The sequence below is a fragment of the Haliaeetus albicilla genome, chromosome 26, assembly GCF_947461875.1.
Source record: "Haliaeetus albicilla chromosome 26, bHalAlb1.1, whole genome shotgun sequence".
NCBI classification, from domain to species: Eukaryota; Metazoa; Chordata; class Aves; order Accipitriformes; family Accipitridae; genus Haliaeetus; species Haliaeetus albicilla.
In genome coordinates, this window is record NC_091508.1 from 17343143 (window position 1) to 17365291 (window position 22149).

At 62.9% G+C, this 22149-nt stretch overlaps 1 protein-coding gene and 1 long non-coding RNA gene across 2 annotated transcripts; one reads left to right on the plus strand and one right to left on the minus strand.

Moving 5' to 3' along the window:
- Nucleotides 1–221: 221 nt before the first annotated feature.
- Nucleotides 222–17245, minus strand: FIBCD1 (fibrinogen C domain containing 1). The gene is made up of 7 exons (XM_069770676.1): nt 17048–17245; nt 11485–11961; nt 10310–10469; nt 9506–9642; nt 3881–3977; nt 3332–3511; nt 222–3007 (listed from the first exon to the last, which is right to left on the minus strand). Exons 1-7 carry the CDS (start codon nt 17117–17119, stop codon nt 2748–2750), a joined length of 1383 nt encoding a protein of 460 aa, XP_069626777.1. The 5' UTR covers nt 17120–17245; the 3' UTR covers nt 222–2747.
- Nucleotides 17246–17477: 232 nt separating this feature from the next.
- LOC138682214 (uncharacterized) lies at nt 17478–18821 on the plus strand. The gene is made up of 2 exons (XR_011322370.1): nt 17478–17514; nt 18026–18821. It is a non-coding gene; the product is annotated as an uncharacterized lncRNA (long non-coding RNA).
- The last annotated feature ends 3328 nt before the right edge of the window (nt 18822–22149 follow it).

Sequence of the window (22149 nt, forward strand, 5' to 3'; positions counted from 1 at the left end):
CGCTGCCCCATCCCTGCCCCGTCGGGTCTCCCCAGCCCTCCCCGGCAGTTTTGCGGAGCGGTTTGGGCAGGACAAGGCCACGATGGGCCGGTTCCCGGGGATGCAAGGAAGGAGCCGTCACCCGTCCCTGCGGTGATCCGCCGCCGCTCCCTTTGCCGTCCCCGCGGCAGGTTCCTCCGGCGACGTCTCCGCGCCATGGGCACAGCTGCCGACACGCCAGCTAACGATGAGTTCCTTTTATTAAGGAGTTTAGAAAGTCCACATGTACAGCGTTGGACACCACTCACACACGACCTAGACTTCACGGCACTGCTACACACCACGACCCGGCCCGGGACTTCGTCGAGAAGGTACGTGGCCAGGTCCCAGACCCCCCGGCCACCCCTGCCCACCCTTCTCCGGGGAGGTGTCACCACGGACGGGTTTAGCCTAATCCGGGGCTGCGGAGTAACGCGTGCGCTCTCAGGAATAATCCTGGGAAATCCTGCGTCTCGGCATGGATTAAATACCTCTCGTGCAAGTCAAAACAAAGTCGTTAGGGAGTCCTGGGTAACACAGGCAGTTACACAAGGGTGTGCTACTGACAAACTGCACGTACAACATCCCTTCCCCGGCACAGAAAAACACCGGTGGAGGGGTCCAGGGAGGGGACGAGCCTTCCCGCCCGGGGCACACGGCTCCGTGTGCCTTCTTGTCCCGAAGGCAAGTGCTAGAAAACCCAGCTACAGCTAATCCACTGAAATAAATGAACAAAAAGTAAAGGTGGGCGTTGTGCTCCCCGCCTGCGTGGGACCCTTTCCGGAGGGGTCCGGCAGGGCGCAGGAAGCCCCTTGAAAGCTGCTGGGGGCTTCTGTTCTTGTGCTGGCTGGGAAATGCGACCGCCGAGCTCCCCCAAATCCCGTCGTTCGAGAAAGCCAGCCTGGCCACCTGCTCCAGGCAGGGATGGAGCAGGTAGAGCTGATGCCTGCGCTCGGAGCTCGTCCTCACCCAAAGGCTCCAAGGAATGTCTCTGGCAGAGGGGAAAGCTGCAGTGATCCCCAGTGCATCGTGTGTCCCCATTTCCCTGGCAGGACAGACAGATGGGGACCTCCGGCAGGCAACAGGGCTCATCCAGTACAGGATCCGAGGTGGCGAAGGATTAAAAAAAAAAGAGAAGCATGTAGGGAAATACAAATCTGCCACAGCCGGGAAGATGAGCCTTTGATCTTCCCATGCTTTAAACCCCCCCTGGAAACGGGGATGGTGGGAGCTTTCCTCCCCTCCTCGGGCAGTCTGTCCGTCCGACGGTGTGGCGTGGGGGGGTCTGCTCCCTATTGCTGCTGCGGCACAGGCAGAATATCATGTAAAGGGTGGCAGGGTCCCGGCTGTCCCCCCCTCCCCATTCCTACACAGCCCACTCAAGCTTGGTTTTGGTGGTTTTTTTCAGACAAAAGCCCCCATTTGAGTCCTTCCAGGGAGCCAGAGAGAGAAGTCAGCCCCACACCCCGTGGCAGCTCCTCCTTGGGTCGGCCAGCACGAGGCATCGCCTGCCGCCCGGTTATCAGGGCCCTGCAGATGCTAAGCCCCACTCAGGGCTTCTTTTTGCAAAACCTTAATGGGATTTGAAGAAATGAAAGGCTTTGAATATCTGCAGGTGCTGAGCCAGAGCGCGGCTCATCCTGGGTGAAAATGAATGCGGGTCCCCAGGCCGGGAGCGAGCGGTGGGGGCTCACACGGGGGCACATGGGTGTACTCTCCGAAGCCAAGGGTTTTGGGAAAGGTCACAGCTTTTGGATGGTGAAAGTCCGATGTGAATCCGAGTGGACCTGGTTGGGAGGGAGGAACTGTGAAATGCAGGCAGAGCCGTGCTGGGAAGCGAGCCTTCCTCGCCTCCTCCTCCTCCTTGCTGTGCTCCCCGTTTCCCCAGCGCTGCCAAAACAGCTCCATGCCGTACTCAGTTCTGGGTGAGCGTCCTTGCAGCACCGTGCCGGCTTGCTTTGGGGTGTCCCGACCCACTGGCAAGGCTCCAGGAGCCAGGACAGGGACTATGGGGACAAAGGAGTTTGTAGTTGTCCCTTTCCAGCTGCACTGCTCTTGCGGGGGGAGAGGTGAGCATTTTGCAGACCGGAGAAGGAATCACTGGCATGGTCAGACATCTGCGCAGGCTGCAACTCAGCCGAGCCCTCCCCGTTCCCAGTAGCACCATGGGGTGAGCTGGAACTGTGGAGCAGCAGCCTCGTCCCAGTCCTGGGGGTTTTGTGGGGCTCGGGGCTCCCCACGGCGAATGTCCCCTAGTCCCTTGCCAGCTTGGCGAGGCCACTGCTGGGCGTCTGTGCCCGAAGCGGAGATGAGCAGAGGTGCCCAGCCTGCTTGGGCTGCTGCATCCCTTCCTCCCGCCTGCCCTCCCTCCCTCCAGGCAGCCCCTTCTTTTCCTTGCTGGACCCCGCTGGGCACCGCTCCCCAAATCCCCGCATCCCGCTGCCCTCTCTGCCGCAGCCATGAGCACCGGCCGCGGGTCACGCTCCGGCCAGGAGACCTGTTTTGGCTGCAGGGGAGCCGTGGCGGTAGGAAGCAAAGGTCCGGTGATGTCCACGGGTGCCCGGGAGCTAAAGCCACCCTTGCCAGGGGCAGGTGCTCCCCAGGGGTCCCTCGAAGATGGGCCAGCCCTTGGGGAGGATGGGGAGGATGGCAGCAGGGAGAACGGGGCTGCGGGGTGGGGGGGACGGGCATGGGGCTGGGTACGGGGTAGGGGGGCTCATGCCATCCAGCTAATTCTCCTCCCGGACGGGCCGGATCTTCATCTCAGTGAACTTGAGGGAGTACTGCCAGCCGGTCCAGGAGGACCACTCGATGCCGTCGGCGTAGGAGCTGTGGTGGCCCTTGAGGTACTGCCCGTTGAGGTTGGAGGTGTGGCAGTTGCGGTACCACCAGGCGCCGTGGTAGAAAGCCGCGCAGTTGTTCTCCGAGTGGTCGTTGTCCAGGTCCTTGGTGGTGAACTTCATCCCGTTGTGCTTCAGGAAGGAGTCGCCTGCCGCCGGGGGAAAGGAGCCGTGATGGGCCCTTCCTGCCCCTCACCCTGCCCTCGAGCCGTCTCCCACCCTGGGGGGCTCCCCTGGGCACCCCAATGGGGCTCCTTCGGTGATGTACAGGGCACTTGGTGTCACCCACCCTGCAAACGCCCAACCGCAGACCCTCTCCTGCTTCCAGCTCCCCGTGGCTGCAGGGATGCAGCCGGCACTGCCACCAGCGCTGGAGGAGACGGCTTAACACCCCGGCGAGGGGATTTGGCGGCCGTGGGCTCCCCCTGCCCCATGGGACCACGTGCATCCCCCCCCCCATCCCGCCACCCTACCTGCCGTCCCCGAGTAGTCGGCGATGGAGACGGGGTACCCGTCCTCCTCGGGGTCGACGGAGAAGAGCCCCACGCCGAAGCTGCCGTAGTGGGCGAAGGCAGTGCCGTTGTCAAAGTCCTCCAGGTCGATGCGGAGCTCGTAGCTGCCCTGCACCGTCAGCACGTGGATCCGCTTCAGCCCTGCGGCAGAGGGAGGGGGTGAGTGGGGAGACCCCGGCGGCGATGGGGTGGCTGGGGGTCCCTGGGGAGGGGGCACGGGGTAGGACAAGGAGCGGTTCCCACCCTCCAGCCCTCGCTCTTATTGCCGCACGGCTGAGGGCACATGCTTGGCTCGTGGGCAAACAGCCCCATCGCTTCCCCAACCCTGTGCAGCCACACGGTCCCCTCCCCGCCTGCCCGGACCGTCGCTCCTAGGACGTGAGTGCTGGCCAGGGGGGGTCTCGGCGTCCCCTTCCTTTGCAAAGGAAACCCTGGACTTCTCAGGGGGGGGCTGGCAAGCCCCAGGTTTTGCCAGCCGGCCCAGGAGCGAGCACTGCTAGCCCCACGCACCTAACCAGTGCTCTCCCGTCAGCTTCCCGAAGCCATCCCGGTAGGCTTCCCAACCGCGGAAAAAGTTCACGGAGCCGTCCTCCCGCCGCTGAAACACCTGGGGAGGGAGACACGCGGGGCATCAGTCGTGGGGCTGCTCCGAGCCTGCGTGCCCTGAGCAGCACCCCCTGCTCCCCACCGTGCCACCCACCCCTCCCTGTTGCCACCTTATTAGACACGGGCGCAAATTAAACCCTTTCAACTCAGTAATTACATGGGGACACTGGCAAGCAGGTCCCCAGGGGAAATGCCGATCGTCATCTGCCAGCTCCCAGGGATGGGCGAGTCCTTTCGGATAAAATCCTTCACTGGATCCTCTGCCTGGAAATGGAAGCAGAGCTCGGGAAACCCGCGGTGTGCTCCTTTGGGAAGGTGGCCGGTGCCCTGGGAGGGGTGGCCACCCTGCACCCGGCTCAAAACAGGCCAGGCTCTGCCGTTGCACGTGGGAGCGGAGGTATGGACAGACGGACAGCGTGACTCAAGGTCTGTCCCCGCAGCACGTGCTGCCCAGGTCAGTCCAAGCCATCCTGCAAACGGCGGGATGCTCAGTACTGTGTAAAACTAAGCAGCTGATTTCCCCCACCTGGGTCCATGCTCTCTCCAGGGCAGCCACCCTGTTATCAGGCATCGTTCCTGCGATGGCCTCATTAGTCTCCCAGAGAAATTAACTGTGGGACACCAACTGCCTTGACTCCTGCAGAGCCCCTAGATCCCAGCCAGATCCCCAGGGCTCAGCATGGCTTTTCTCCTTGGAGCCTTTCCCTTTCCCTCTCCCATCTGCTTATCGGTATGTCATGCCCTGTGTGTTTCATCCCCTTTTATCCGTAGTTTCGGGTTTGATTTATTGACAATGATCCAGAAAATGCTGCTCCGTGTCCAACCATTTGAACTTAATTAAGCCTCCAGCTCTGGATTAATTGCATTAAACTTGGCTGAGCCAGCCTGCTCAACTGCCACCAAGTGCCGCGCTCCCGCGGCCACGGCGAGGGTGGATGGGGTGTTTGGTGATTTCGGAACAGCCGCCCCATGTGCCGGCAGCCAAGGGGCCAGAGCACCCTGTCTTTGGGTCCCGGCTGTGCCGCCGAGCCCATTTGCCCTGTTTCCAGCATCCCAGGCTCGGGCAACACCGCTGAGCCCCCCCACCGGCCGGGAAGCCACCACGCTTTGCTCCACGGTGGGGATGCTCCTTCGCAGCCTCCTCCCGGCTGCTCCTGCCCATGCAGGGTTTCATCGTGGCATGCGGAGGAGACCCAGCTTGTGAACGTCACGATGGTTTGCCCTTCACCGGACCGGCATTTTTGGGACCGCTGGTGCCTGGTGCAGGCTCCGGCACGCTCCTCGGCACGGCACGGCTCTGATCCTGCTGTACTTACCTTCTAGAATTAGAGCCTTAATTTTTATCCCTGCGTTGAGCACTTGAGAAGCTGTGGTTAAGCCCGTTTAAAGGGGCTTTCTTTGGGCTTGCTGGGAAAGGGGGATGGCACAGCTGGACGGGGGCCTGAAGCTGATTTTCCCTGGCCAAAGACGGCTCCGGCGCTGCCGCATGGGGAAGGCGGCGGAAGCAGCACCGATGCTCCCTCTTAATCGGCTTTGACCCGCGGTTGTAAATAGGCCAATTGCCTGAGCGGTGCCTGGGGAAGTGAGCGGGGCACATCTCTGTTGGCTGAGCCTCGGCACGGCTCGGCAATCACCATGGGTGCCGGAGGAGCCCTCGGTGCCCCACTGCCCACCAGGCTCAACCCCAGGGGGCTGGAAACTGGGTCGGAAGGGCTGGTGGGTGCTGGAGGTCCTCTTGGGTCTCCTGCTCCATCCTCATCATCTCTCGTGCACAGTCCCTCCTCGTGCTTCACTCGTGCACCCGCTGCGTGCAGGCAGGGATGTGGGAGCCTCCTCCTTGTCCCCTGCACAGGGATGCTGCGGGCACCGGGATGCTGCGTGCACCGGGATGCTGCATGCACCGGTGACCCACAGGCTTGCTGCCGCGCTCCCAGCCCTGCCTCACTGCTTTTTTCCTCCTCATCAAATATGCATCACCCCCTCTTAAGCAAAAAGGATTTCCTTCCCTTCTTTAAAGGCAAGGCTGAAATATTTATCTCCCCCGCTCTCTGCCTCCCCCAGTCGTGCTGAGCTCGCGGGGCAGGGACAGGCTTCTGCAAAGGCACCAACCCAGAAAAATGGGTTAAAAACAGAGAAGAGTGGGAGCGGCAGCCGGTGCCTGCTGTGGTGTTGGCGGCGAGGGAGGGTTCTGCTCCCTGTCCCCGTAGCCCCCTGATGCCAGCCCCAGTGGGCTCAAAACCGCACCACAGCCACAGCCTGGGGAGACGCTCGGCCATCGCTTTTCTGCCACCGCAGCGCTCGAGCTCCCGGTCGGGTTTTCAGCAGCCGTGGCATGGACGCCCACAGCCCCGGCCCCACGGCGTTCCTCTGAGCCCCCATCGCAGCGGGGAGATGGTCTTTGGGTTCAGCCATGGAGAAGACAAACTCGGAGCATCGCAGGAGCCAGTCTCCGGGAAGTGCCAATCCCGTGCGATAGCCTGCGAACATCGTAGCCGGCAACGCTGCTTGTCCTGGGGGCCCAGCTGCTCCTGCCTGTCCCCGCCAGCAGAATTGTCTCGTTCCCATTTGTGGCGACGCATAAGTCGCATCTTTTGGAAACAGCACGTGTTTCCCCAGGCTTGTCTCACCCGCTGCCTTCGGCTTATCCCAGCCTGTGTGTAAATGCATCCGTGTCTGCTCAAACCCCCCCAGCCTGCTCCGGGACCCTTTCGGTGGGTGATGAACAGGTTGGGCAAAGCCGTCCCCGTGAGCATCCCTGGCATGGCAGGTGCCCGCGAAGCTGGAAGCTGTCACTTAACATCCCCACAGCCCTTGTCTTGCTGGCACAGCCTTTCCTTCCGTATCCTTTGGCTTTCCCACCGCTTCCCAATACATGCTCTACGTGGAAAATGATGCTGAGGCGGACGGAGCCATCGCAGCACCGTTGCTTACGGGGCTGAGATGCTGATCCCGGGGGACTTTTCCCCGGCTGGGCAGCAATGGAGGCTCAGGGGGACTGGGAGGAGTGTGCGGCGTTTGCAAAGACTTCCCAAGACAACAGCATGTGAAGAGGCAACTTTTTCAGGCGTCCCAGGATGCTGAGCCTCCCCCACCTGCTGTCACCCCCTTATTTCTTTAATAAAGTGCCGGAGGTGAGCGTCAAAGTGGGGGGGTCACAGTCGGGCTGGGCAATTACACAGCTGCAGCCCAGCACTGCTGCGAGGCTTGGGTCAGCCCGGGGGAGTCGCTGCAATTAAAGTCGGTGCTGAGTGCAGGACGTGGATGTTCCCATTGGTGCCGGTGGGCACCGATCCGGACCTACGCTCCAGCCGGCTGCAAACGGGTGGGCAGGACCGAGGAGGGGATAAAACAGACTGGGGGTGCGTGCTGGGGGCTCCTGCACGGACGCCGACGCTGGCTGCCCTCTCTGCCAGATTTCTGCTTTTCGGCTACACAAAACAGGCAGCAAACAGTCCCAGAGATGCAACCGCTTGCGCAGCGCAGCCCCAGGCTGGATGCGGCCGTTGCGGGGAGGAGAGGACTTGGTCTGGCGAGGGCTGTGCCTCGCTCAGCCTTCCCTATGAAGGGGATGGGGAACGACCAGGGATGCTGCTTCTGGCAAGGGGACAGGGTGACACTGCAGATCGCACCGTGGGGACGGGGAGGTGGGTGACCCCGGCCAGGTTTCTCCCCGACGGGGCATCGGGGCAGCTCTTGCCCCAGCCCCGCTCCCCGTGGTCTCTAAGCCGTCCATGCAGGCTAAGGCTTAGCTCAGCAGCTCCCAAGCTCCCGAGTCAAAATTGATTCAGCTGCTGCCATCGCTTCCACCCACCCACCCACATGCAAATAAGCCCAAATGTCAGGAGTAATCGCTCCAGAGGAGGAGGAGGAGGGGAGGGAATTTTCCCAGGCTCTGCACCATGGTGCCCAGCCGTGTCATGGCTTACCTGGAGCCTGGGTGAGCCAGTGCCCCAAGGACCCCCCCACATCCCCAGCCCCACGGGAGATGGCTGAGACACCCCCTGCACCCCAAGGGACTGGAGATATGTTTGGGATCCTCTGCTGCAGAGCAGCCCTGAGAAATGTGGGCCTGGGGCAAGCACCCTCAGCCCCGCTCTGGATGCGTCCATCTCCGGAATGCCGGGATTTGGCACCCGGTTTGGCTCCTCTGCCCCGGTCGAGGCAAGGCAGAGCTGTGGTGCTGCAGGCAGCACCGTGCCAGCCCCGCTGCCAGATCCCACGGTGCTGTCGGGTGTAAAATCATTTGCTTCACCCCCTCCCCACCCCAGCCGAAGCCCTCCTGGCTGCAGCAGCTTTAAATAAGCCTCTGAGTGTCTCGCTAATCACCTTGGGCTGCTCTTCAGGCAGCACTCGAGCATGGCCGGGACTGACAGAGGCTGTGCAGACTGTGCGTGGGCTTTGCAAGGACCATCCCCACCCTGGGGAGCCAGTGGGGTCCCCCCTTTTCCCTCTGTGAGCCCCCCAGGAGTCTCAGTTCCCAAGGCTGTGCTGTGCCTCAGTTTCCCCACCGGAGCTGCTGGTACCAACCTGTGCATGACAGGTTGCTCCTGCCTGGGGTGGGCTCTGGGCAGACCGAGGCCAAAGGCTCATCAGCCCCCCAGGGGCAGGGGGGCTAAGCTCCCTCCTGGCACTGCTCAAAGCTGCTTAGGGGAATCAGATCGTGGGGATTTGTTTCCTAGAGCGCCCAGCTGGAGGGGTGCTGGCCAGCTCGGCTCACCCAGTGTGTCCTCAGGGGAGAGGCTGCCTGCCCATCCCTCCCAGGGAGCCCCCCACCATCTCCCTGGGACCCCCTCGCTGCCCCGCCGGCACCCCGAGCGATGCCCTCGTGGGTAGGGTCTGCTCGCACCCAAGGGGTCCCTGGAGCAAGGGGGGGTCTCCAGGCTTGGGGCTGCCGGTGCCGTGTCCCCCCTGCTCCCTACCGCCATTACTGTGATTACGGCGCCGTCGCAGCCACTGCGGCAAAGTGAATCGGACAGGGCAGCCAGGGAGCAAGTGAATCACCACAGCGCTGGAGGTGCCCCGGGCACCCCTGCATTAGATGAGGCAAAACATACTGGGTTTGGGGTCCATACTGAGCCCCGGCACCAGCTCACCGGGACCATGAGGATGGGTCAAAGCACAACCATTCGCCCCACAGCACAACCACAGCTACACTGTGCCCCAGCTGGGCACCAGCCCTACCGAGAAGGATGAACTCCAGCCATGGCATCCAATTCCCCACCTAAAACCACCCTCCAGCTCCAGCCAAGCTCCCCAAGCCCAGGGCAGGGCGGCTGGACCCCAGCACAGGGCTCAGGCCAGCAGTACCGCCGATGCTGCCGGCACGGGTAACGTGGACAAGCCTGTTTACTTGCTTCCCCGCAAGACTGGGCACCCTGCGCCCATGCAGACCCTATTAGCATTTATCCCCCATCCCGATGACATCCAAGTGCCGAGAGTGACATCTCCCGCCCCTGGCATCCTGGCGTGGGGACAGCCCGTGGCCGGTGGTGGCATCACCCGGTGGCCCCCAGCACCGCGGCAGCTCACCGTCCAGCCGCCCCCGTCGGTTGTCATGTCGCAGTAGACCTGGAAGCCGGAGGGATAGTGTGTGGGGAAGATGGAGTAAATCCCATCCTCTTGCTGTCCATTCGCATAGATGTCAAAGCAGTCTCGGGGCCGGGAGCCTGCAGCATGGCATTGGGATGGGGTGGGATGAGAGGAAAGCTGGTTAATTAATGATCTAATTTAATGTCTTGCCATTTCTTTCAGGCGCTCAACCTTGCTGCCAGCTCTAGTTGGCGGCTCAGCGCTGCCTTGTTCTTTGCCTCCTTTCTCCTCCGATGCTCAGGGCGAGCGGTGCCTGGGGGGATGCAGCCACCATGGGGACCACCCCCCCCCCCCAGCAGCCGGCAGGGACCGACCCCATGTCCCCTTGTGATGGCAAGGGCAGGCTGGGACCCAGCTGGGGACGAGGGAGCCGATGCCCGGAGGCAGCTGCAGGCAGAGTATGGGCACGTGTTTGCAGCCCTGGGACGGTCTTACTCAGCTTCATCTTAACCAAATGATGATGAATGTGACTGTTTATTCTGAGTCCCATGCAGCGCTGCCGTCTGCACCCGAATGAAGGCGAACGGTCGCTTCTTGCTCTGCTTTTGCCCCAGCTACGTCTGCGTGGGGAACGGGTGGCTCTACATCTCCCTCCTGCTCCATCTCCCCATCTCCTTGCCAGCCCCCCACTGTATTAAATCCCTTCTCCAGGCTGGTTGTCTCCCCTCTTCTTAGGCAGAGACCTGCCAAGAGCAGCCCCAGGAGCATCCCTCTCCCCGGGGACCGACAGGGATGCCATCTCACCGTTGGAGCAGCCCCGGGGCCGCGCTCCCCTGGCCGGCGCTCGCTGCAGGTCGGCCTTGAGCCGGGGTCGGGCACCGCCGCGTTCCTTCTGCAGCGTGTCCAGGACGTCGCTGACGGAGCTCACCAGCCGAGCCATGTTGGTCTGGCTCTCTGAGAGTAGCTGTGGGCAGGGGACACATGAGGGGACAAGGAATTGTGGTTAAATGTGGTTAAATCCCTTCCACACCCCAGCCCCTTGATCACCCCGCCGTGAGGATGCTCTGCCCGCTCCCACGGCTCCCCAAGCACCTGCGGGCAGCAACGCTCCCAGCCAGGGTACGGGCTGGTGGGGACCAGGCGAGGACGTAAAAGCCACAGCAGATCCCATACGGCATCTCCAGTGCTTTTTGGCCTGGGGTCAGGGTCCGGATATTGCCTATTGCCACCGGGGCTGAGAAATCCCCGAACTTGGGTGCGTCGGTGCCGCCACCCCGTGGGATAAAGAACATCTCTGGGCAAGGGATGGGATCGTGGAGGCGGCAGGAATAGCTGTGTCCTGAGACAGCCGCCAGCTCTCCGCCGTCCCCCGAGGTGACCTGGACTGGGCGAGTGACACGGGGTGGCCGCGGCAAAGCAGCAGGATGGGGAGCGAAGCGAAGCAGCGGGGAATCGAGCAGCTCCGGCTGGAGGGAGATGAGCACCAAGAGGGATGGGCACGGAGCCGAGCATCCAGCTGTGCCCTGGGTCCTGCTACAATGCCCGGCAGACCCCCGGCATACCCAGGTAAGCATTTCAACACAGCTGATCAGCTGGGAAATTTGGGGGACTGTATATAAGGGGGGGCTGATTGCTGCATGAAGCGCCCTTGGGATGGTCCTGTGCTGTGCTCGGCTCTGCTCAGAGCCCCCAAACTGGTCCTGGAGCCGGGAAAGCCACATCGTGGGAGGCTGCACACTCGGCTCACTAGCACCGGGGCAGTTTGGCAGCGAGACACAGGCAGCTGATGAGCTGGAGCTGAAGTTGCGCTTCCTAACCTGCAATTCCCAAGCACCCACCTTAAACCTCAGCTCCTTCTGCTGGAGGTCTCCCCTGGACAGCGTGGGCAGAGGCTGCAAACAGCTCTGCTCCTGGGGACACGGGGACAGGGGAGATCTGTCCCCGAGGAGCACTGTGCGGCATTCCCAGCCCCAGCTCACCTGGATGAGCCTGCCCTGCTCTCCCTGCAGGGCGCTGAGCTCCTGCCCCATGGCACTGTGCCCCTTCTTGAGGCTGTCGCAGTCGGCGCGCAGCTGCACGGCGTGCGTCAGCAGCTTGGCCACCTCGTCCGCCACCGTGACCAGCAAGGCCTTCTGCTGGCTTTTGGTAGCCTTGGCCTCGGCATCGTGGTCGGTGACGGCGCGCAGCAGGGAGGTCTGCAGCCCCTCCAGGCGCCCGAAGGTGCCCGCCGCGTCGGGGCAGTTGGGGTCGATGAAGATGTTGATGCGGGAGCTGTCGGCTTTCTCGATGGTGACCAGCGCGTTGGCTTCCTCGGGGTTGGTGCTGATGACGGGGGGTGATTCGGTGACGGGCGTGTGGTAGTGGTTCATGAAGAGGATGGCCCCTGTGACCGTCACTGCCAGGAGGACGGCCACCGAGAGCAGGACGGTGCACAGGATGTACCCGCAGCTCATCCTCTGCGGACAGAGAGACAGACACCGTCGGGACCCATCCAGACGAACCCATCCCACTCCCCTTCAACCCAGAGGTGGGTTCAAACCCTTACGGACTTTGGCGGGGGGGGAGGTCCAGCAACAAGGGAGGCGATGTTGGACATGGGGGTAGTGGCAGAGGAGGGGACGTGGGGACCCCGGGGAGCCCTGCGGTTTTGCCAGGGACACGGAGGCCACGGGCGAGCGCTCAGCGAGCAAAGCAGCTAAACCCGCCTGGGAGCCAGAGGTATGAAATAATAAAGAGAGCGAACGTGTGGCAGCCGCCTGCTCCCGCTGGCGTGTTTTATTTAAGGTGGTGATACTCAGCTGGAGCAGCCCCAGCTCCCCGGGAGGTGCATGCAGGGCTCCCTGCTGCCCTGGGCACAAATATGGGGAGAAAAAAGGGAAAACACGCCCTGTGTTCCCCAGAGTGGGGACCGCGGGGAAAGCAAGGAGGCGAGGGCAGGCAGGGGCTGTCCCCAGCAGCAAGGGGAGGCTGTGGGTCGCTGCTGGGGCCCCATCACCCTGAGCATCACAGGGACCTGCTCTGCATGGGACATCTCCCAGCTAGGGGGGGGCCATGCGTCCCCGTCCCCCTTGCACCCTCGCTGCCTGCTGGAGGGGAGCAGAGCTGGTCCCAAAGCCCTCGGACCTGTCCCAGAGCCTCCCAGTGAGGGGGAGTCGCTGTGGGAAAGGTCTCCGACACCCCCTGAGCCCCTCTGGCAGCTCTGCTGCTGCAGGGACCCATCGGCTCAGCCCACGGGAGCTGCTCCGTGCGCACCAAAAGCCTCTTCTCCTTGCAAAGCGTGAAGTGCCGATGCCGACAACGCAGAGGGAGCGAGCTGCCACCCGGTCTCATCAGCCCGCCGTGCCCCCCGCCACCTCCCCTTCTCATTACACCTGCAGGACAGAGGTTGTGATTTTCCCCTGACCCCGGCCACGGCTGTCACAAGGAATTGCAGGGCTGCCAGAAAACTGCAGATTCGGAGAGACAAAGACTACTTTCCCCAGAAATGAGGAGAAAATTGCTGCATCTGCAAAGATTTCCCAGGCCCTGTCCCCTCCTGTGCACATCTATCTGGAGTGACACCTTCCTTCAAGCACCCTTCATTTCATTCACGCTCTCGCAACCATTTGCATTAAGGTGACCTCGGCTGCGGCAGGGCTGGCCGGCCAGGGACCGGGGGGCTGGGGATGCCCCACCAGCCCCAGGGGATGCTCTGGGTTTCTCCCCCAGTCCATGGAGTGAAGCTGGAGATGGAAACGGCACTGGGCTGAATGGGAAGCCACCCTGTGGGGGGGACGACACCTCCGTAACGAGGCAGCCCCTGGCTCAGCCCCTTGGTGTGCATTAAAAGGAGATGTCAGAGGCAGTATGGGGAGCTTTCGGCAAGCAGAGGGTCGAGGAGTTTGTCCTGTGTTTGTAGACACGGAGCCCTGGTTCGGGGGCGTGAGGGGCACCCTGGAGCAGCAGGACGGTGGTAGATGGAGGTGGGAGATTCCCATCGCTGACACCCTCACATGGACACCTGGGACCTGGGCTCGACCTGACCCCTCAGCACCCAGCGAGCGCAGAAGTGACAGGAGTGGTTTGGGATCCGCGGGATCCGTCTGTCCTGGCTATCGCAGCACCTTCAGCTCCACGGATCTGCGCCCTCCCATCCTGCACGCTGCTGGTCCCCACCACACTGATGTCCCCAGCTCAAAACGTGCCTGCTGGGACACGCAGATGGGCTGCAATGGCCGAGGGACCCATCAGCATTGAGGGTTTCAGGAGCAGAGCCGTGCATGGCCGATGCTCCGTTTCCCACAGCCACACAAATGCCAACTGGGCTTTAACACACTAAAATCCTGCAGCTCTGCCCGGGAGCTGCATCCAGCAGTTTTCCAGCCTTCGAGCCCCAACATCGCTGCCCTCCCACCAGCACTGAGAACTGGGGCAAGAACCGGGGGCCGATCCCCTTCGCAAGTGCCCCCCTCTGCTTGCGACCGCAAGATCCTGAGTGGTGGCAGCTTTACGAGTCCCACAGCATTTTGCTGGCAGGTTGTGTTACCTGGCAACCTGCAGTGGGGAGAGCAGGGAAACACTCAAGCCAGCGGCACCAGCAACGCTCCAAACTGGGGTGTGGGTCCCCCCAAGCCCCACCAGCACAGCAGCACTGCAGCTGCATGCCCAGCTCCCAGCATGCGGCCCTGCAGATGCCTCTGCTGCACGTTCCTGCCCCACCATGGCCATGGCCCTCATGACTCCAAGGGTTTCTGCTGTCCGTTGCATGGCCTTGGGCTCCTGGATCTTCTTTCCAAGGCTTTCAGGCAGAACATCCCCCTGCCTCAGTTCTTGATGTGCCCCTGGGGACATCCATCAGGCTGGAGGTCCCCGTGGCTCCAAATCACTCCTTCCTAAGGAAAGCAGAAGCTGGGAGGTGCTCGGGATGAGAAAGCTTCACTTGCAAACCTGCTCTGGAGCTGGGACTGGAGCTCGGGAGGGAGCCCCAGGCAGGAACTGAGGCAGTGTTGCCTTCCCAGTGCAAAGCTAAGCAGGGCTTTCCATGCCCTGCGCTGGCTCAGGCAGTATCTCCGTGCTTGGCCACCGTGCCCCGTGGGGGCCGGGTCCTCGGTGCCCCAGCCACGCCACGTGAGCACCCTGCGGGCTGCCCTGCACCCTGGGACTGTGGGTCCCTGCCACCCCACTGCCCATCATCTCCCCCCACCGAGCATCCCCCAGCCTCCTCTGCCAGCCGGACAGGCGAGCGACTGTGCTGGGTGTGGGAGACAGCAGCTCCGGCACCCACAGCCTGCGGGGAGGGAAGGACACGAGCTGGCTTGTCCCCTTGGGGCAGCCGGAGCAGAGCCGGAGGTGGCCTGGCCCCTGGGGAGCACGGATGGAGAGCGATGGTGGGAGAAGCTGAGTTCTGCCATGGGAGATGCTCCTCAAGGAGGAGGTGCCCTTTGCTCCTGCCAAAGCCGCTGCTCTTTGCCAGCTCGCCAGGCAAGCTCTGCACCGTGGGATGGTGGGCAGCGATCGCAGGCAGCCCTGGGTGCTCTCCCCCTGAGCCGTGCCCTCAGCCAGGTATGAACCAGGACTCCGGTTGTGCTTTTGAGGCAGGTGGACGCTGTGGTTTGCATTGCCCAGGCTCAACTGCTGGGGCAAACTTTAGTCCCGGTACCCCCACCTTACTGCCAGGGTCCACCCAGCCTTGAAGGAGCCCCAGGGCAGCAGGGGCCAGTCCCCTGCCCCCCCCCCCCCCCCCCCAAGCCACTGCTCACTCCAGAGCTGCCCAAGCACTTCATTTTACATCCCAGCCGCTCACCCCTGTCCCTCTCCACCCTCCCTGCCTGTCCAGCTCCGCTGCCGCTCCGCTTTGCGCAGGGCTGCAGCCCCCATCCCTGCTCACCGTGGAGCAGGGGCTGTACCCCAGCCCCCCCCCCCGCACCCTGCTGCTCCCCGTGCCCTCCCAGAGCCCGACGCCGCACTTCGCTCCCTCCCTGCAGGCACGAAGGCAGATGAACTGAATCTCACTCCCGTTACCTGTTCTCCTCCGTCATCCAAAGCCTGCCTGCTACCGCTCCTACAGCACGGCGCGCTTTGCGGCTCAGGGAGAGGAGAGGAGAGGGCTGGGGAGTGCACCGGAGCTGGCTCCATGGGTGAGCACACAGGTGAGCTGGGACGGGTTTCTAGTGGAGCTTTTGGGAGCTGGGAGCCCAGCACCAGCTGCACAGCACGCTCCGTACCTCCTTTGCAACCCCCTGCACGAACCACCAGCTCTGGGCTGTGTCGTCCAGCCCCGTACGGGTGGTGGGGCTGGATCCATCCTGCCCAGCTCATCCTTGGGGCCATGGGGGGGGTGTAAAGCCGCACGGCTAGCGGCAGCCTGGCTCCAGCCGGACGGCACCGCTCGGACCTCCGTGTGGAGGGGCTGCGTGCCAGGGAGGCAGCTTTGCTGGGAAGGGGAGAGGAGAGCGACGTTTCTCTCTCAGGGGGGTTTGGGGCCTCCCGTGCCTCTTGGCGAGGGAGCCGTTCGGCATGGATGGGCTAACGGGGAAGAAAAGGGCTCAGAGAAGGGTGTGCAGAAGGGAGAAGTCAGGCAGAAGTCCCTTGCCTGCATTGCTGCGGGTGGAAGGAGGACAGGAACGTGGCAGATATGGGGGGCCAGGGGGTCTCACAGCCGGGTCCAGCTGCTCCCCCCCTCCATCCTTGCCCAGTGCCGGGATGCAGAGGAAGGGCAGGCTCTGCCAGCTCTTGGCTCCTTCCCTCGACTCACAACCTCCACCGGAGACTCGCTTCCCCCCCTCCCCAGCTCTTCCCAGGAACGCTTGCCCATATACTCCGCAACTCCTTCCCTCCCTGCCTGCACTCTGGGGTACAGGCAGGGCGGCCGCGTGCCCCCGGCCACGCAGCCATGCCCGCTCTTCCCTCCCTGCTCCCTCGTACTGGGTGGCTGAAGGCCGGGCAGCTGCCCCTTCTTACCTGCTGGTTACGCTGGGCTGGAAGAAGCTGGCACACGTGCGACGGGTTGTGCAAACAGGCTCCGGCACGTGCCGGATTCCCCGCGCGTCGCCGCAGGCTTTGCCACCGCTTCGCCGCACCCCACCGCAACGCCAGCCTCTTCCCCCCCCCCCCCCAAAAAAAAAAAACCAACCAGGGGAGCTCCTGGAGGTTAAGAGAGGGCCAGGCAGGCGGGAGTCCCCAAACCAAGAGGAATGGCTCTCTGGCTGCAGCAGGGAGCTGAGATGCCAAATCCCTTTTTAAAGGGTTATTTAAGCAGTTTAAAACGTGCAGCGGTTCGGAGGGGTTTGTGGCAGCCCCGGAGCATTGCCCGCTGCGTGGCCGAGGGGCAGCCCTGGTACTTGGGGGCTGAGGGGACGCCTGGCTGCTAATAAATAAACTCAATAATTCAAGGGGGGGGGCGAGGGGAGGCAGCCCGGGGGGCTCCGCACGGAGCCGGGCTGCACCGGCAGAAAAGCTCGTTGGGGACAACGGGAGGTGGGGGGGGGAGGCTTCGTTGGGACCCCCCTGGGCTGGCTCCTACCCCGCTGCCCCCCCCCATAACCCCCCCCTCCAGCCCCGTACCTGCGATTTCTCCTGCTGCCCGTCCTCAAGTTGGGAGGCTCCTCCCATGGTTTTCCAGCGCTCGTTCCCCATCGCGCCTCCAACTTCCAACCTAAGTGCTCAGACCCCCCCTTCCCCTTTCCCCAGACCGTGTGTGCGTGTCCCCCCCCCCCTCCTCCTTCTTTCCCGGCAGCGCAGCCCCCAGCCCGCCCGCGCTGCCCGGCTTGGCCGCGGCGGGAGGACGGGCGGCGGCGGCGGCGGCGGCGGAGGAGGAGGAGGAGGAGGGAGGAAGAGGAGGGAGGGAGGACACGGGTACGGACATGGGGGTGGATCTTCCCTCCCTGCCCGCCCCGCTCTCTCCCCCCCGGGGCTCCCCCGGCCCCGCTCCGGGCCCCTGCGCCCCCCCCCTCCCCGGGCGGCTCTGGAGTCATTTCGGATCCGACCCCCCCCCCCAAGATGTGGCAGCACAGCTGGAGGAGCGGCAGGAGGTAAGGCAGGGGGCCGGGGGGGGGCCGAGGGGCAGGTGGGGGGGGGGCGTGTGCCCCAGGGACCCACTCACCCCCTTTCCAAAGATACAGTCCCCAGTTCAGCACCCCACGCTGATGGGGTTCAGTCCCACCCGTGGGCAGGGTGCTGGGCAGAGAGAGGGGGGACATTGGCATCGGCCCCCCCAAACCTTTGTGCCCAAGGGTAGCCGAAGTGCTAGCAAAACCTAGCGCATGGTGGAAAGCTGCTGCTGGCTGGGGGGGGGGAGAGGCAGTGGCTGGGCCCCCCAGCACACGGGGTCCCACCGATACCCACTGGAGCATCACTTGCCCAAACGCTGGCGTTCCCAGCCCAAAGCAGCCGTGCTGGCCTTGCGTGCCACCAGCTCCGGCGCAGCAGTCCCTCCCCGGCCTGATTTACCGCCACCTCTCCGGGCGTGGATGTGGTTTTTCTTTACCGTACCTTTGTGGCACCTGCCTTAAATCTTTTATTTGCCGCTTGTCTGACCTGCAGGCAGGAGCGTTGCTAAGAGGTTCAGAGGAGCGTCGTGAGAACAGCGATGGCTCAGCCCTGCGTTAATCCAGCTGCGGGGAGGCTGGGGTCTCTCTCAATGCCAAGAAGCCCCTGGGAAACCTCCTGGGGGGGCCCTACGGCCCCTCCGCACGCTCCCTATTCTGCAGCACGGGGCTGTCCCCTGGGCAGGTGGCCCAACGGGGCTGCTCCGACCCTCCCTGGGTTTCTGTTCCCGGAGCTCAGCCGCAGCTGGGATTCCCCAGCAGCTCCCGTGCAGCTTTGCAGGGGCGGGGGGCTGCCTCCCCGCAGCAGCATACAAGGCGTAGGGGCAGTAAGTTGTGTGTGTGCTGGGGGCCAGGGGTCCAAGTGGCTTCTTTCCAGGACACACACCCCATTTTGGGAAGAGTTGGATGTGTGCCGGGCCAGCAAACGGTCCCAAAGGGCTCTCTGGGGCGGGGAGGGAAGCACAGCCGTCAGCTTGAGCAGTCGGTACCCGTGTGTGTGTGTGTGTGTGTTGTCTCCCAGCCAGGTGCAAATCCTGCCTTTGGCTGCGACGATGTTGTGTGGATTTACCGGGCAATGCTCATGGCCGGCAGCCCAGTTCCTTCCCCACAGGCAGTTTTCAAGGACTTCCCTTTACAGCTGAGACCGTCCAACTCATTCCACCAGTGGGGTGTTTGACGTGCCCGCACCGGCTGGGCTCAGCCCCTGCACCGCTCGGCCATTCTGGAAGCAGGTGCCCGGGAGACTGTTTTAGCTGAACTCCAAACAATAAAAACTTATCATTAAAAAGAAATGTATCTTGGCTTCATGTGGCCTGGCAGCACGGGGAAGAGTGATTCAGTGGCTTGTCAGCCCTGGGTGTTAGGCACGCCGAGCTGCACAACTGGACACTCTCCAAGTCCAGCAACTCATTTTCTGCAGATGGAGCCGGGACCGTGCAGCGGGGCTGATGTTTAATTTGCAGTCCAACATACCTTGACATAATCCACAGCCGAATCGCGAAGGCTGGTGCAGGACGGGATGCTTGGGAGCTCACCGGGCAGGGCTACGTAAGTGGGGCTGGGATGCCCCTGCTGCACCTTGACACTGGGGTGCCCGTGAGGGTGTGGGTGCAGGATCCGGCTCGGCGGGTCCCAGTGCCATTCCCCAGGCTGGTGCGTGGCTCTCTGAGCCGTGGCGATGCGGTGGTGAGCGGGACGGAGGGTGCCTGCCTGGCAGACGAGGACATGTTTCTGGGAGCCTGAGTGATGCTCAAGGGTGAGCCATGCCCATGGACGCTGCTCAGGCAGGCCAGGGGCCGGCGGGGACGCTGGTCTGGCTCATCACTGACTCATGCCAAGCCATGTCACCCCGTGTTACCCGTCATGGGGTCTGGCTGTAGTTGCACCGCTGGGGACGTGGGAAGGGACATCCCTAGCCGGCTGTGCCCCGTGGCTCCAGCCCTGCCACCCTTGGTGGCCTTATGGCTCTGGGTCCACCCCACGGGTTGTGCCAGAAGGCGTTGGGTGCAGCTCAGGGTGCAGCCACGCACCCAAGGACTTGGGTGCACACCGTGGCCGGGCACCGTTGGGCACAGGCCCCCCTCCCCAGGGGGCTGACAGCGGCTTGGCTGGGTGGGGATGGGGTTTCTGCCAGCAGATCAATAGGCAGACGGAGGGGATGATTCATGTCTCAGGCTGTGGCCCGAGGGCAAAAAAGGGAGAGAGGTTTGATGTGAGGATGCGGGCAGGCCGCTGCGGCTGCTGCAGCGGGTTCTGCCAGGAGCTGCGGCTCCTGGCAGCGTTTCCCCTCCGTGAGCCGACTCTGCCCACGCTGCCTGGGGGTCCTGGCTTGGCCTGGGGGCAGAAAACAACTGAAGCAACATGAGATCAGACCCATGCAATAAAATGAGTCTTTTTAAAAAAATTTCAGATGCTAGCTTCTATTTTGTGGTCCAAGGCAGTGAGCAGCGGTAGCGATGGGCAGCGGCTGGGCTCGGGTCGGCTCTGTGCCCCCTGCGGGGATGGGACCCTTTGGGGAGCAGAACATCAGGAGAACAGGACTCAGTGGCACTTTATCCCCCCTCGTCGTGTTCAGCCAGTATTTGGTCTGCATCCCCAGGATATTACGGGGCCAGAGCTGGCGAGGGGACCCGTGTCCCGTGGGTCCAGTCCTGCGGGTTTCCAGGCCCCGGTTGAGGGGCTGTGCAGGGCAGAACGGCTCCATTATTTACCATCTGAGATGCGGAGCGGTGCTGGGGATGGGGAAAAGGCTGATGGGGGGGAACGGGACCGACCCCTCCCCGAGGAACGGCGTGCGCGCTTTTCTTGGCAGGGTGCCACCGGAGGCAGAGAGCCGTCGCTGTGCACACACGGCGTCAGACATCATCATCATATTAATAATGAAAGGGCAGCTCCTTCAAAGCTCTTCGCCCCTGCGCCGGCGAGAGCGCAGAATGCAGAGGAGGTGCGTGAGCCTCATCCCAAGCAGCTGCAGGGAGAGCGGTTGCGATGCCCGGCCGGCCGGTCCTCTGCCGGGCTGCTGTCCTGGGGTGACAAAAACATGCCAGGTCCCCCCCTCCCCGGTCACTCTCCCTGCTGGGAGTTTGGCTACTGGGGAGTCCCTGTGTGAGAGTGGGGCAGCCCACGGTGTCCCCCAGGTCCTGTCTCCATCACTGACCCCATCCCCCTGTCTGGTGGGGATGAGCCATTTCGGCTGGCGGGGAAAGAGCATCTCTTGCAAGGGCAGAGCGCTCTGTCCATCATTTAGTGACGCTGCTCGCTGTGCCAGGGCCTTTTCTTTCTACCGAAGGAATCGATAGCTCAGACAATGAGACAAACTACCTGCAAAGAGGTCTTGGGCTTCAGCCAAAAGTGGGTCCTTGGCAGCAGCTCCCGGGACATCTCTTCTGCTCATCCCTGTGCAAGACCTTTGGGTTTCCAAAAAACCTTCTTTAAACGCTGCCCTTTTGTCCAGAGCATCCCTGAACCTGGTCGCTCTTTGTGAGGGTCTCAGCAGGACCAGACCAGGGGATGAGCATCTCTTCACCTCTCTTCTCCCTGCCAAAACCCCTCCACCTTTTGCCCCACTCGGGTGGCTGGAGCCGAGAGGGTTTTGCTGCAGATGCCCCAATCTGGGGAGGAAGGAGCCAAACCCCCCGTGCCAGGTGGAGGTGAAGCACCCCATGCCCACCCAGTGCCCACCCTGCACCCATCCCATGCCCATGTCCTCTCCCTGGCACCAGGTGTGTTTCGAAGGGTTGTACCCTGGTGCTGGGGGGATCCTGCTGTCGTCCCCCCCCAGCCCTTCCTGCCCAGCCCTTTCTCAGGCTTTTTTTTTTCCTCATTCCAAACACAACAAAACCCCCAAATCCTCCACAACTGAGAAATCTCTTTTTGTTCCTCTTTTCCCTTTGCTTTCTGCCGCGGCAGAGTATCGATTGGAGCTGATGCGCTGTAATCCGCTGTTTCTGTGAAAAGTTGGCATCCTGGAGTCCCTGGAGGGGCCGGATCCTGCCCCAGCGTGGGACTTGCTCCTCTGCCGGGCTCGGGGTGCAGCGGGAAGGCTGCGTCCCCCCACATCCCATCCCTGCAAAGCCGGGGGCTAAATGGTGCGGGGTGGGAAAAGGCACTGGTTTGGAGCAGAGCCAGGTCGGATCCTGCTGGTATGGGTGTCCAGAGTGCCGGGCACCCGAAGGAGCTCTCGTCTCCCTGGCAGGACAGGGGACGGTGGCACAGGAGGACATCAGAGCCGATGAGAGGGGCTGGCTTGGGGCTCAGTGGGGGCTCTACAGAGAGGAGCGATTCAGCTTCCCGGCAGCCAAGGAAGGCTCCGGAGAGCAGGGGCTGGCCCCGGTCTGAAAGGGGCTCAATACGGGCTGTACGGCCACCTCTGCGGGGCAGGACCCCAGCCAGAGACCCCCACTGACCCCCACTCTGCGCCTGCAGCCCCCCGTGTGTCCCCCTGCCCCACTCCACCGCCCTGCCGCTCCGTCTATACTTAATGATGGCAAATGGACCAGAGCTCTGGAAAGCAAGGGGCGGGGGGGGGGGAAAAAAAAACAACCAAAAACCTACAAAAATCACAGGCAAGATTTTAATTTAAAATCTTTTCCTGCATGAAGAGCAACAGCCCGGGCCATC